This window comes from Castor canadensis, chromosome 19 (genome assembly GCF_047511655.1).
Source record: "Castor canadensis chromosome 19, mCasCan1.hap1v2, whole genome shotgun sequence".
Taxonomy (NCBI): Eukaryota; Metazoa; Chordata; class Mammalia; order Rodentia; family Castoridae; genus Castor; species Castor canadensis.
This window is the reverse complement of record NC_133404.1, coordinates 361,516-376,816: the sequence shown is the minus strand read 5'-3', so window position 1 is coordinate 376,816 and position 15,301 is coordinate 361,516. Positions and strand designations below refer to the sequence as shown.

General features: G+C 51.9%; 1 protein-coding gene across 1 annotated transcript in view; it reads left to right on the top strand.

Annotated features, from left to right (window-relative positions):
* Itga11 (integrin subunit alpha 11) overlaps positions 1–15,301 on the top strand; it is a 99,689-nt gene that overhangs the window by 54,418 nt on the left and 29,970 nt on the right. Inside the window, exons 4-10 of the mRNA XM_074061494.1 lie at positions 1,094–1,185; positions 1,883–1,997; positions 4,382–4,509; positions 5,578–5,726; positions 9,652–9,796; positions 10,237–10,402; positions 11,640–11,710. Of these exons, the coding sequence (XP_073917595.1) occupies positions 1,094–1,185; positions 1,883–1,997; positions 4,382–4,509; positions 5,578–5,726; positions 9,652–9,796; positions 10,237–10,402; positions 11,640–11,710 (866 nt within the window). The remainder of the gene's footprint in view (positions 1–1,093; positions 1,186–1,882; positions 1,998–4,381; positions 4,510–5,577; positions 5,727–9,651; positions 9,797–10,236; positions 10,403–11,639; positions 11,711–15,301) is intronic.

Sequence of the window (15,301 nt, the reverse complement as noted above, 5' to 3'; positions counted from 1 at the left end):
CACTGCCCAGCCTCAGAGCAGTCACACACCTGCTGCTCGGCTCTCCGGCAGCTGACTCCCCACCCCGACCTCCCACCCCACCTCCAAGGCCTGTCCCTGGCCTTGCTGAGCACCTCTAGTCACCGACAGCAGATTGCAAACCATCCTGGGCTGAGGCCTCCCAGAGCCCACAAGCTGGGAGGTGCTGACATTCTCCCCCCCTTTGCCCTAGGTGTTCATGCTCTGGGGAAGTCAAATTCATTTCCTTCAGTGACCTGACAGAATGATCCAGAACAGCTTAAGAGATCTCATTATTTTGTGACTCTGATCTTCCCCAAAGCCATCCCCTTCCCGACACAGTCAGCTGGTCCTGCTGCTCCTGAATGTTGCTCCAGCTGTGAGCAGCTGACGGGACCAGGAAGAAGGCCTGGGCTCCGGCCCTGGGCTGGGCCTGCGAGCTCCACCCGGTGAGGGAGTTTCTAGAAAATGCATGGGATAGCTGTCCCCGAGGATGCCTGTGGCCGTGTCTGATGGGAAGTATGGGCCTCCAAGGGTCCGTGTGGGATATGCTCCTGAAACTCATTCTATTCAGAAAGCCCCCTACCCGACAGTGTGCCCAGGCGGGGATGGCCTTGGGAAGACTTGCTACTCCAGCTGCAAGAGGCTCCTGGGCCAGGCCTTGACCTCTGAAAGACTGGTCAAGTTGTCTATTCCTTTCCTGTTAGAGAAGGGGAGTTTGGCGGATGAGCAAGAGTCCTGAAAGAGCAGGACCCCGGGCGGTGTCTGTTGGTAAGAGGTGGAAGAAAGTTCCTGCAGAGGGACCTGCCTTGAGGGAACTGTCCTGTGTTTAGGGTGGGGCACAGAGGGGATGTTAGGGTGCAGTCAGATGGTTGGAAGAGGGAAAGCTCTGGACTGAGGATGGGAGGCTGTGCCGTGGGCTTGCTGTGTGACCTTGTAAGATGGCTCAGTGTCTCTGAGCCTTGTCTCCCAGGGAGCTGTGAGGAAGGAAGGAGCCCAGGTCTGGGGAAGGCCTGGGGAAGGTGGGTGAGCAAGGGGCCCGGGCAGCTCCGTGACCAGGACGGGCTGCAGGTTGAGCTTCTCCCCTTCTTTCCAGGGAGGGTCACCCTGTCCAATGTGTCTGAGCGGAAGGACAACATGCGTCTTGGCCTGAGCCTTGCCACCAACCCCAAGGACAACAGCTTCCTGGTAAGAGCCACTGCCCCTGCTCTCCCCAGCCTTCCCGCCACACAGCACTGCTGCATGGGGTGGGGAGAGGCAGGTGTGGCTGACTCCTCACTCAGGCTCCTGTGCCCTCCTCACGCATACAACCTCTACCTCCCAGGCTGTCCCTGTGCATGTTAGGACACTGCTCCTCCACCGGCTCATGCCTTTCTGGGTGACCGAGCCTACATTTTGGGGAAACAGTCCAGGCAGGAAAAAGGATCGAGCCTTCACTGAGAGCCTGCTGTCAATGTTTTTGGTAGCAAATTTCACAGAAAGTAGGCATTCTTTTTCCTTTCCCTGGTAAGAGCCACCATGTTAAGCCCCAGTCCTGCAAGTTTTCACAGGAAGAGACTTCGGGTGAATCTGAGTTATTCTAGTGACCCTTGGAAGGCCCACTCCCAAGATCCTGTGGGATGTGTGGGGTGGGCAGCTAAGGGAGGAAAAGTCACCACTCTGAATGACAGCATGGAGAATGGGGTCCGGAAAAACCACAACACGAGATTTGTTGTTCCCTGTTACATCTCAAACAAAGAATTGTTGCACGCTGTAGCCAGAGAGTTGGGTTAGACCCAAAGAAGACCCTCACCCCCCTTAGGATCCTGTCTGTGCTGGTGGTGGCGTTTGGGGCCGGGCCCGCCGTGAACCGAATGACCAGGGCGTGCTTTGTGCTGCTCCACAGGCCTGCAGTCCCCTCTGGTCTCACGAGTGTGGAAGCTCTTACTACACCACAGGGATGTGCTCACGAGTCAACTCCAACTTCAGGTTCTCCAAGACTGTGGCTCCAGCTCTCCAAAGTAAGTCTTTCCAGTCTGCTGGCTGGGCTAGTAGTGGTCGTCCAGAGAGGCCTTGGGCTCGGATCACTGCTGTCCTGGGGCTACAAAGCAGCACGGGGCTCTAGAATCACCCTGCTCCGGTCCTCTGCATGACTTAGGAGAAGTCACTTTACCTGGCTGGACCTCTTTGTGTGTGTAGAGGGGGGTAACCCCAGCCTGCCCTCTCCCACAGTGTGGCATGAGTTGAGCATCTGAAATGTGTTCTGGCATCCAGAGAGTGTTGTCACTGCAAAGCTCTGAGCATGGAGGAGGCCAGGCCAGCACATACAGCAGGAAAGCCACACACTGCACATTTCTGAGGCATCATTCACTTAGACTACAGTGTAAATGGTGCTCACTGGTGTCGTACAATACAGTAGCCCTGAGGGTGGAGGGGCACCCTTGTAGCAAGTCCTAGACATCATGGGATTCAACCCAGCTCTCCTAGATCCTCATGGGTCATGAACCTCCCCCTCACTCCCCAACCGCCAAGAAAACCCAGGGACTTAGTGCTCAGACCTCACTGGTGAAAGCCCAGACTTCTTGGCTCTGAGCCTCACTCTCTCTGGGCTAAATGCCCTCCGAGGGCAGGTGCTGCCATTTATGGAGGGTGAGGGGATTAGCAGCTCTGGCCTGTCTGCCGGCAGCCTCCCCATACTCCCCAATGGGTCCAGTGGGGGCTGGGAAAGTGTGGGCGTTTCCCAACATGACAGGAAAGGGAGAGGCCGAGGGCAAGGCATGTGGGTTCCCACTGGGACATCCCATCCCAAGAGCAGCTGCTCTCAGCAAGGCACAAGTGACCCCCCCCACAACTCCCTCACCCTCCCTCAGGGGAGTCCTTCAACCTGGCGAGCAGGACTGCCCTGCAGCTCATCAGACTTGGTTCCAGGGCACTCTGTGAGGGTTCGAACTCAGAAGGTCTGGGCTAGGCCCCAGGAGAGGTAGAGAGAGAGAGAGAAAGAGCGAGAAAGAGAGAGAAAGAGAGAGAGAGAGAGACTTCACAGTCCCCCAGGGAGTATTCAGCTCTGTTTAGGACCACAGACCCAAAGCCAGATTCCCAAGGTATCTTTTTTAAAAATCAGAGTTATAAGAAAGACATCAAAATAATAAATACATTATAATAACAAAACTGGTTTAAAAATAAAAGAAACCTGGTCCCTACCCTCACAGTCACTCACCACTCACTCCATGAGAGCTCTGGTGCCTAGCAGGTGCTTAGTCCAAAGGTGCTAAGCCAAAGTGACAAAGGTCACATCTACCCCATGCAGCCCATCAGTTCAGGCCAGAAGTTCAGGTGGCCACCTGCTGCACGCAACATGCAGGGGCAAGAAGGAGCTGAGCGTCCAAGTCACCCAAATGCTTCTAAAATGCTCCATCAAACTCAAAACACACCTGTTATCCCAGCTACTCAGGAGGTGGAAACAAGAGGATCAAAAGTTCAAGGCCACCCTGGGTTACACAGCAAGACTGTCTCAAAAATAAAATAAAATAAAATAAAAAACCCACAAAGCCTCCACCTCCCTCTGGCCAGGCAGGGAGCACAGGGAACACCTACAGATGCAAGGCGATGGGAATGAACGGCTAACAGACGCAGGGCAAGCCACATTGTCGTAAGGCGTATTTTATGACAGTGTGGAAGCTGGTATTCATCACGACAAGAAAAAGAGCTTTATGTTCAGAGGCGGTGATGAAGGATAATCGTGTGACCAAATGAAGTCACTTCCGGATTAGTTCAGTGGTTTGCTTTAAAAATAAAAGTAGAATCAACTAAGATTTATTAAGCACTTGCTTTGACGTAGGCTTTTAGAAGAACCTTCTCATTAATTCCTCTCAGCAACACACACTTGTCATTACACGTCTTTTATAGCCACAGAGGTTGTGTGACTGCCTCCAGGTCGCACTGCCTGTGAGTGGCAAGGCCAGGACTTGACCACGCTGATGCCGGTGTCCACGCTCCTAGCCCTTATGCCACGACCCCTCTCTGTCATGAAAGTGAAATCTGTTCATTCAGGCTGCAAATGCCACCTGCCTGGGACAGCGTAGTAAATGGTGGCTTGGACCTGATTGGGCAGGGCCATTGACCTCAGGAGCACTGACCAATCAGTGATGGTCAGTCACCCAATTGTCATGCTCAATTGAAGCTTTGTTCAAATGGCCTTCAGAGTAGGTGGAACAGAACCTGACTTCCCAGCCTTACCATTCATGTCACCCAAATAAATGTCCAGCCCGGGGACAGCTCCCAGCCTCAGGAAGGACATGAATGTTGCAATCATTTTACTGTCATTCTTTAACAATCATCCAGGAAATCAGAGACTTTTGCAGACACTGGCTCCTCAGGTAGCTGTGACCGTGTCCCCACTTTCCAGGGTGCCAGACCTACATGGACATCATCATTGTCCTGGATGGCTCCAACAGCATCTACCCATGGGTGGAGGTTCAACACTTCCTCATCAACATCCTGAAGAAGTTTTACATCGGCCCAGGGCAGATCCAGGTGAGCAACTCTGGGGCTCCTTCCTCCTCTGAAAGGACCCCTAAACCCATAGCCTGTGCTGTGCTGGGGTGTTGGGAAGCATGTTTGCGTGTACTGAGGAGGTACAAGTACACAAGCACTGAGACATGAAGCCTGGATACCCATCTCCTGTGGGCACATCAAGGGTCAGTCCAGGGAGGCCTCAGATGAAGGGTCAAATGCTATCTTTTGGGGTTGGATCTATGCTACCCCATGGTAAGCCACCTATGAGGGCTTAGACCAGATAGAGAGAGAGCAGGAGGCAGGAAAGGGTATGGAGGGAGATCCAGGAGAACCAGGCATAGAGACCCTGGAGAGGAGACAACTGAGAAGAGGTTGCTGCCAGCATATATTTGAGGAGCTGCCTGGCTAACAGGAATATTTATTCCCTCTTATCTGGCTGAATGAGGACCAGTGGATACAAGTCCTAAAGTGGCAAACAGCAAGTTCTAAGGAATTATCTGAGGAGTGGGCTGTTGAAAGGGGAGTGGACTTTCTCATGCAGTAACCTGTTCCCCTCTCCAGATGACCAAGTTTTAGGGCCCAGGGGTGAGTGTACCACAGTCAAGGGGCACTTGTACCTAGCAAGCTTGGCTACTCTTCCCAGTGTTATCATTGGATCCCCGCTAAAGAGATTTTTATTTTGAAGCTAGTAGTATTGTCAATACCTCATTTACCTTGGAAATGAAAGAGCCTCTCTCCCAAGTTTTGAGCAGCCCTAGTTTGAGTTTTGTGAACACCACCACGGCCCCCACCTACACTGCTCCTGACAGTGTAGACCAGGCTTGCTTAAACTTCCCCGTCCTAAGGAAGACACAAAATCTGTTGGGATTCCTCATATCACTAAGTCCCCTTTCTCTGTGTTCGTCCTCCCTGAGCCGTGGTTCATTCCCAGAGTTCTGCAGAGCCTGTGTCCATGGGCTGTAGTTACTTCTGGGAAGGGTGACTCCCCACCTGAAGTGCTGTAGACAGAGACCAGTCCGGGCCCTCGCTGCCAGAGGTCTAAGTTCCAGGGTGGAGCCGTCTCTTGCCTTCTCCTCTGACTTGCAGGTCGGAGTGGTTCAGTACGGAGAAGACGCAGTGCACGAGTTTCACCTCAATGACTACAGGTCTGTCAAAGACGTGGTAGAGGCCGCCAGCCACATCGAGCAGAGAGGAGGAACAGAGACTCGGACAGCATTTGGCATTGAATTTGCTCGGTAACAACAACAACAAAAACACATGCATTCATACATACGTACAAGTGAAAGGCACCTAGGGTGTTAAATGTTTGAGAGCTCAGTTAATATTCTACTTATTGTTGTGGTGCACAAAACTACCACAAAATTTGGTGCCTTGAAGCAATGGTTTGTCAACTCCTCTGTAGATGGACTGGGTCCAACTGGGAGGTCCTCTCTTGGTTTCTCTGGTGTGGTTACAACCTGGTGTTAGCTGGGACTGTTGCCACCTAAGGCCCCACTGGCACCCACTCACGTGACTGGCTGTCTTTGCTGGCTATTGGGGCTGGTGACATAAGCACTCACCTATGGCCATGTGACCTGGTTTTCCCACATCTGGCATCTGGGTCCTAAGAGGGACTATCCCAAGAGCAATCTTCCCTAAAAAAGGACCCGGCAGAAGTGGGGCCTAGCCTCAAATTCCCAGATGTGACTCCACCATTGTGTGGGTCAAGCAAGTTAATAAGCCCAGATTCAAGAGGAAGGGGTCTGAGTCTGCCTCTTGATGGAGGAGTGGCAAGGTCACCTGGCAGAGGGCATTCAGAATAGGGATGTTGTTGCAGCCAGCGTTGGAAAATGTTCTGTCACGGACAGGATGAGTTCTAAGAGAGCAGACCCCTCTGTGGAGTGCCTGTCACTAATGGGGTGTGACGAACACAGTTACTCTGTCATCAGACACTGTGGAGTAATGAGCCTCCTTGCCTGAAATCACACCAGAACCCAGTCATCCAGTTGAATGTCACTGCTAGACATCGTCTACCTAGAAGGCCACATTGAAAGTTCCAATTGTGTGTGTGTGGACTGGGGCTTGGACTCAGGGTTTTGCGTTTGCTAGGCAGGCACTCTGCCACTTGAACCACACCTCCAGCCCTTTTGCTCTGGTTATTTTGGAGATAGGGTCTCGCTTTTTGTCTAGGACAGCCTGGAACATGATCCTCCTATGTTAGGCTTCCTGCCTCTGCTGGGATGACAGGGGTGTGCCGGTAGGCCCAGTTTTTTCCCATTGAGATGAGATCTCAAAAACTTTTGTCCAGGCTGATCTGCAACCGCCATCCTCCCAATCTTCACCTTCCAAGTAGCTTGGGATGACAGGTGGACGCTACCATGTCCAGCTTTTGGGTGAGATGGGGCCTCTAACAAACTGGAATTGCTATGCTCCAGATCTCAGCCTCCCACGTAGCTAGGATTACAGGTGTGAGCCACCAGCACCCGGCCTGAAAGCACCAATTTTAAAGGCAATTCCCCAAGATCTCTTGAGCCAAGGCCCAGACTTCTAAACTGACTATGTGAAAGGCATATAAATTATTAAATGTCTAAGTTTCATGGCAAGGATGTGCGCTCTGTTACGTTCATTGAAACTGCGGTCCCATTACCCTGCATTCCCACCTCATCAGCCTTAGTCAATGTGTTTAACAGAATCCCACGGAGTAAGCACTCCATAGTTGTACCATGGCTTCATGAAGCCAAACAATTAAGAGTCTTCCAACCTCACAGCTCTGTGACTAAGTCGACTCTCAGCTGGTGGATTTCTGTGCATGGTAAAACTGCTCAGCTTTCCCTAAATGAGTGTCTCTCCCCGTGAAGATGGTTCTCTTATTCATCCTCACAAGGAACAGGCCACTTTGATGAGACCTGAGACTCCCGGCAGGCTGGGCAACAGAGGGAGCCAGTGACCACGCTGTCACATTCCCAGTGTGAAGCTGGCCAACTCACGGAGGGTGAAACCCATGGCTCTGGTCTCTTTTTGCAGCCCACCAGCCTCAGGTCAATTTCACACGTGTGACTCACCAGGTGGTTTTAGCCACTTGTGACTCAACACTGTGGAAACTCTGGCCTCCCAGCCTGCCATGCTCAGGCCCCAAACCACAGCTGCTGCCTTTTAAGGTGAGGGTTTTCTCTTCTTGATTGCTTATTCAGAATGCGTTGTTATTTGGTGTGTGGGGGGGGGGAGGGGTTGTTTGTTATTGGTTTGTTTGTTTTCTCTGTGCACCTACCAAACAGCAAAGGTCCAGGCCAAGGACCCTAGGTTACAAAGATGATAACCTGTGGCCCCTGGTCTTAGAGACTCTCAGCCCAGTAAAGGAGCTCTGACAAGTGTTAGCCCTAATTCTAACTTGGATGCAAGAGAAAGGGTCCCCAGGGAGGCCTGTCCGCTCAGAAGGGTTTCAATGAATGGTGACCTTGGAGTGGACACACAGGAACTGACCACAGGTACTGGGGGTGGAGGTACAGTTCAAAGGCTCTGGACATGCCAGGTGTTAAGAGAACCAGTGTGTGGAGAAATAATGGGGCCAGATGACATAGGGCCTGGTGAGCATCTGTCTGGACCTGGGCTCTCCCTGAGAGAAACGCCAGCCCGTTACACGCAAAGAGTAGTGAAACATGGGCTCAGTTTCCATGGGTCATCTGGTTTCTAGCTTGGCAGAACCTGTTATGAGTATAAAGTTCTCACTGCACTCAAGGAATTTATAATCTAATTTACAAAGGAACACATCCAAGTCCCTTTACCCAACACACAATCACAGTTCAAAGTCTGACGGTCATGCTGACAGTCACACTCTACAGATTGCTGCACACGTTTGCACCATTCTGCTTATGGAAAGAAACACGATCCTGAAATTTTGCTTGGCTCCACATACAATAGAAACCTGTTTCTCCCCCCACCATACTATTTTTGCATGGAGTTTTACTCCTGGGCCTGGTCCTTCCATGAGGTCATGGAAGCACCTAGCATCTGCCTGCACTGAGTCGGGCTTAAGCCCCAAATCTGTGCTGACCGTCACCCCTCAGTCCAGAGCTCTTACTAAACATACCCAGTGTGTCATACAGCTGCTATGCGGAGAGCAGATGGCTTTTCCTCTGCATGGGTAACTTGAAGTTCGGAACTAACTTAGTCCAGGTTTTCCCCAGTCCTCAACCTCTGACTCACATGCATCAGTTTGCCATACAACGAGAGATGACTCTGCTAACCAAACCGTGTCCTTCGACCTGTCAGTAGAGCTTCAATCTGACAGCTGTCCTTCCTGCCCTACGTGCGTCAGGCCCATGAGGAAACACCAGAGTCCAAGAGTGATGTTTATTTTTTTTAAACCCTTATTGGAAAATTCTACCTGCCAGGCCCAGCTCAGGGTGAGACCATGTCTGTACTTCTCAGAACCCCATGGTCTAAAGGAGGGTTGGTCACAGAGGCAGCAAGAGCCAGTTTCCAGCTTTGTAGAGCAATTGCCAGTACTAAGGACCCCCTTGCCACATTGATCCCGGCTGGCCAGCCCTGCTACCCCCTGGTGGCCCAAAAGGTGGGCCAAGTTCATTTTCGACCTATTGAAAACAAAATAAAAATTAGCAAGAAAAATATTTTCTATGGGATTTGATGTTTAATATTCGCCCAAATAGAAGCAGTCCTTGAGGAAGAGAACAGAAACCTGTCAAGCTTTTGTCACATGATTTGTGAGTCAGTGGAGTCAGCGGTTGGATGTTGAATTACCCCACCACTGTGCCTTGTCAGTCCTTGGGGAAGAGGTGTGAAGTTCTGGTGTTCGGTAGAACTTTTGAAAAACCAGTGGCTCTCCTAAGTGCACCCCACTGAACAACACTTCTCCTCACCCCTCCTCCTGCCCCAGACAGCAAGGTCAGGATTCCAAAGGGGGAGGCTGTAACATTGCTTGGTAAAAACACAGCGATGCAAGAACGACTGTGCACTGGTGGACGGGAAGTCTGGCCAGGATGGTTAGCTAATTTGGTATGATGTCCAAAGGTGTTGGTCTTTTGGGTTGCCAAGGGGACGCAGCCCTGGTTCCCATGACCATCCCTGTGCCCAGCTCAGCCCTGGCTCCTGTGGCTGCCCCTCAGTCTGAGGCTACTGTGCCCTGGCACGTACCTCACTGCCTACCCCTGTGCCCACTTCCAGCTCGGAGGCTTTTCAGAAGGGTGGAAGGAAAGGAGCCAAGAAAGTGATGATTGTCATCACAGATGGGGAGTCCCACGACAGCCCTGACCTGGAGAAGGTGATCCAGCAAAGCGAGAAAGACAACGTAACCAGATATGCTGTGGCTGTAAGTCCTGCCCTGTATGAGGGCTTCAGACCCCTCTCAGAGGCTTTGCCTCCAAACCCCTGGGGACCCTGGGGTCTGCTTTCAGAGAAGTAGTGGGGCAGCATCTAGGCTCCTGAAGGTCCTCTCTTCTGTCCCCTTCTAAAGAGTTTCTAAAGAAAGTTGAAAATGTTCTTAACACTTCAGGCCTGTTTGGCTTTTCCTTCCTCTGCCTGGGAGGTTCAGAAACCTCAAAACCCAGAAAATGCCCCACATATCCTAGTCCCTGAAGCCCAGCTTAGTGCAGGGTCCTTATCTTGCCCCCACAAGTCTAATCTGTATCAAAACACAAATGGCTCATGGTTGTTAGACAGTCTGGTTCCTGCCTACCTTGGGGACCATGGGGCTGGGCATGGGAAGTCTGTCCCATGTCCTGGTTTGTTGTCTACCCTGTCCCCCGACAGGTCCTGGGTTACTACAACCGCAGGGGGATCAATCCAGAAACTTTCCTCAATGAGATCAAATACATCGCCAGTGACCCGGATGATAAGCACTTCTTCAATGTCACTGACGAGGCGGCCTTGAAGGACATTGTTGATGCCCTAGGAGAGCGCATCTTCAGCCTGGAAGGTGAGTCAGCCTGTCGAGAGGGCTCACATCAGGCAAACTCCACAGAGGGAACCAATCCCACAAAACACAGTGGCTTAGCCAGAGTCCCTGCTTAACAAAACCCACCAGCGACAGGTGCTGCTCCCTGCTGGCTGTGAGGCTGTGCACTTTAGGGACAACCAGAGGTGTCTTTGCCGATGTTCCACTCGTATGACTGCTACGGAAACCGGAGGAGCTATGTGACCACCAGATCCCCACCCTTGGGGAGACAGCGAGGTGTGAGCTAGGGTTGCCAGATTCGGCAAGCATAAAGCACAACACTTGTGACAGTCTTAAGCAGTTTGAGGTTCAAATTCAACTGGATGCCCTAGATTTTATCCAGCAACCCTAGTGTGAGCCCATGGACCTGACTCTGTGCTCAAGCACTCAGTCCCCAGACATCACTGCCTCTCCTTCACCTCTTCTGTGCAAATCAAAACCAACATCATCAGAAGGGAGGTGTTGGGGAGCCCTGCATGGACCTCCAGCTGTGTGATCTCGAATGCATGGTATACTGCTTTGGTGGGCTCTGGGCATATGGGTCAGTTAAAAAAAGAAAAAGAAGGCCGTGTCCCCAACTCTGCAAAATCTGCAGTGCGGTGGAAATTATGAGCCACAGACACAAAAAGAGACCAGGCGGTCCTCCCACAGACAGATGCATGCAAGTCTTCACTGTGAGCCTTCACTCCACACCAGCACTGGAATATCCAAACCAGCGGGCTTCCCCTTGAAATGGTCACCTCGGGCAATGAGCACATCGTTCTGTTCAGGGTGCCCTCTGTGGAGGGCCATCAGCACCCCCAGCCTTTCCTGTGCAAAGCTGCTCGGCAGGTGATAAGCCTCCCTCACAAGGGTTGGTTTGATGCTTACTCAGAAAGCAGCCAGATTTATCTGGCACCAAATCTGTGTCGACAGATAGCTGTGAAGAAAGTGGGAGATTCCACTTCTTGCCAAAAATCGATGCTACTGTCGTGTACTTTTTCTTCATTTCTCCCCTACTTTAGCAGTCATGCGTGCCCTATAACACGACTGGTCCAAGCCCTTTCCAGATGTGAATCAGTCCAGCACAGCTCACTGTGGGCTCTGATGACTGCCAGCAACACTGATGTCTCTCAAAAAAAAAAAAAAAGAAAAAGGAAAAACAGCTCCACAAGTGCCTTCAGAAAAGGAATCAAGAGGCATGGATGGAGTTGACTGACATTTTCTGTCCTTGTTTTAGGCACCAACAAGAATGAGACGTCCTTTGGGCTGGAGATGTCACAGACGGGCTTCTCTTCCCACGTGGTGGAGGTAGGGTATGCAGCTGCTTGCTCTGTCTCTCAAGTACATCCTCTTCATACCCTTCCCCATTTCCTCTCTTTCTTGGGGGTCTATCTCCCAGATGCTTCAGGGGGCTGGAATTGGGAAGCCAAGTTCATCAACTTATTTCCTGTGTCTCTGGCCCTCTTCAAAATAGACTTCACTACACATAACAAATGCACATCTCCACCTGCAAGGTGCTGAATGCCAGTGGGGACATTTTCCCCCAGGACCAGGGTCCAGTCCATCCTTAGAGCCTTGTGTGGAAAGTAGGTCCAGTGCCAAAGCTGATCCCATGAACCCCTGACAGCACTGGTGCCTGAGTAGCCTGTGGGGCCAGGCGAGTCTGTGTGTCCTGGCTGGGAAGGCATCCAGAGGTTCCAACTCCTGCAGCTGGCCTGCCTGGCCCCTCTCTGTGCAGACTCTGCTGCAGTCATAGAGGTCCCAGCAGGGCCTTGCCCCCAGAGAGAGAGGCATAGGTGTCCCAAGCAGTTCGTGGTGTCAAGGCCATGTCTCACCTTCTGTGGTCTTCACCTGGAGCTGGTTGGTAAGGGGGTCAGAAGCCTCCCAGGACTGTCAGAGGGGCAGAGAGTTGGTGTTGGCTGAAACTCCTCATAAATGTGATGCCTGCCTGGAGTCCCACGTGGGGAAATAAACCCACTGTCTGTGTCTGTATCAGTGCCTGCTCCCAGGCATGCTTTGGAGAGACAGGTGTCCCGTGTGTGCGTGTGTGTGTGTATACTTGCGTGCACAGACTACCTTGGCTGGCACCGTGGAAACCATACCTGCTGCTAATTAGCAGAAAGGGCCTGCTAGTCCATGCTGGTGCCCCAGGAACCTCCCAGCTCTTCTGCGGTAGGGCAGATCCCCTGTTCTAGTTTACAGAAATCTAGTCACAGAGAGGTTTAATGACCCACTGAAGTGAAACTAATGAGAAAAAACTCAGGTGTCCTGCTCTTCCCTCTACACCCAGCAGCTGCTCTGCAGAAAGCAGGGACTCTCAGGGGGTCTGAGTCAGAATTCCCAAATCGGCAGGAGGGGCACATGCATACCAGACAGCTGGCCAGATGGACGGGCACTCGACTCACTCAGATTTTCCTGAGCCAAGCCACGTCTGGGCCATCTTACACCCATTGTCTTGAATACAGCAAGATGGGAGTGTAGCTGCCCAGTCCATGTGTGCCCTGGGGGTTCCTGCACCTCATTCCCTGCTCAGAGAACAGAGGAGCCTGGCCAGATCCACAGGTGGTAACAGTGACCCTGTTTTAGGTGGTTGGCTCCATCTCTGTGCTACACAGTGCTGAGGTGGAGCCCTGACCTGCACAGAGAGGCCAGAGCACCCATTTTCGTGAGGTCAGGCAGTGAGTCTCATGCTCCAACAGGACCAGCCCTGGTCTCTTGACTCTGGGGTCAGAGCTGATTAGAAAACATAAAGAAATGCAATCCAATTAAATGCACCCCACATTTGTCAGGTGCAGCTGAAGCAGCAAAAGGAAGCAGAATTGACTCTTGCCATCAAGAATCAACTTTAGACAGCCCCGATGGCAGTCCTCAGCTTTGAGAGCAGGACGAGGGACACTGTAGCTGTTTTCTGGGAAAATGTGTGCCACCCCAGGAGGCCCAGGCACAGAGGTCCTGTGAAGACCCTCACTTGATGGGTGCAGACACCCACATCTGATGCCAACCAGGGAGGTGCGTGCCAGGGGCTCACAGGAGGAAAGGCCTGGCCTCCGCTAGGCAGATGGTCATGGAAGGATCTGTGAGGGTGACACCTGAGCAGGCCCTGAAGGACAAGGATTTCAGCAGCCATGAGTGGAGCAGGGGAGCAGAGAGAATTACATCACAAGATTGGGAGAAATCTGAACACAGAGCAGAGAGAGAACGAATGGTTTCCTTTGTCCACTCTGCAACCTCCTTCTGAGCATCTGCCTGTGTGTCTGGGGATAGACCTAAGGTGCTGTTTCCACCGACAGCAGCTCACAGCCCATTTGGAGAGACACTTGTCAATAGCGAGTCATTCACCTGCATCCAAATTTGATCTATGTACGTCCAGGAACCAGGAACCCAAAGAGAAGTGAGGCTAAGATGAACCTTGGGTACCTTGGCCTTAGAAATGGCCCAAAGGCTCAAGGTGTCCAGCTTTTGCAGGACCAGTGGGCTCCCCAGCTGTCTGGCACCATGGAGATGGACGGAGTCCCAGGAAATCAGATCCCCACCCTGTTACTTGGGTCAATCAAGGTCATGACCATTCTGTGTGGTCTCCATGTATGTTCCTCAACCTTCCTGTTATCTCAGTGCGAGGAACCCAGCTACCTCTCCCCACATACCCTAATGCCTCCATCAGTCCTGACTGCCTGGGTCTTGGTGTTATGTGACAGTCACCTGGAAGTTTTCATCTGCTCAGATGTCTAAAGAGATAGTAATTACAGTTGAATCTGAGACTCTTTAGTATCCTATAAAAACAAAGACAAAACCCTTCCAAATCCAATGCAATGGTACAATGGAGGGCTATCTGGCACTGGGTCTGGCCACTAGGCTGCTATTTTAGAGCACAGAGGTTTTTCAGTGCCAGGCCATGGATGCCATGGTGGTTGGCCACAGCCACCCTGCCCCGGGAGCCCAGCCCCTCAGCTCTCGGGTCAGCTGTTCTGAGGACCAGCAAACCAGGTAACAAAACACAACCCAGGTTACAGTGGGGACCCTCACAGAGGCCACAGTCCCAGGACACAAGCCACTGCATCCCAGGCTGCTGACAGAAGGCTGGAGCCACAAGAAAAGCCCAGAGAAGGAAACTCTAGTCTTGGTTTGCAGAAGATGGGAGAATATTCCAGAAAGTACCATCAAGAAGGCTAGCTGTGGATTCCTGGTCAAATTTCAGAACAGATCTAGAAGCCAGTGGTTCCAGTAACATTTGGAAATGAATCAGGAGGCCAGGAGTGGGCTGGCTGCCTACTCAGGATGAGTGCCCTGGGGAGCACGGTAATCTGCAGCACTCTCCTAGCAGAACACCCTACCCAAAGGGACAGGGGCTCAAGGGAAGATATGGAGGGAGGAGGAGGACTGTAAACACTGATGCCCACGGTGACGGAGCAGGGCTCCCATCCTCCTATCCTGGAGCCCACAAATCAGCCCTACCACCAGAAGTTCACAGAATGTACAGCTCTATTAGGGTGCACCTGGTCTACACAAAAACCTTGGCCTCTCACCAAGATAGTAGCCTACCGGAAAGGTCTGTTTTATCCTGCGAGTGATGGTCCAGCGCAACCAGCCTGGACACCAGAACGAGTAGGATTAGGCCAGATCAGGGAGATCCTTGTGTTCGCTAGACACCCTCGTGCCTCCCAGATGAGGTCAGCTAAGGTTACCTGATGCTACCTAAGTCTTGGTGGTAGAAGCCTTAGTGCAATCTTTCCGATGAGTTTGCACTTGGTTTATGTATATGATTAAAAAGAGAGAGATGCTGATCCATCGTGATGAAGTGAGAGGTTGAATCCAGAGGCTGTCACCCCTCCTGAGCACTCAGAGCCCTACGAGTGGACTTTTCCACCTGACGGCTTGGGCAGCAATTAAGACTGTCCCTTT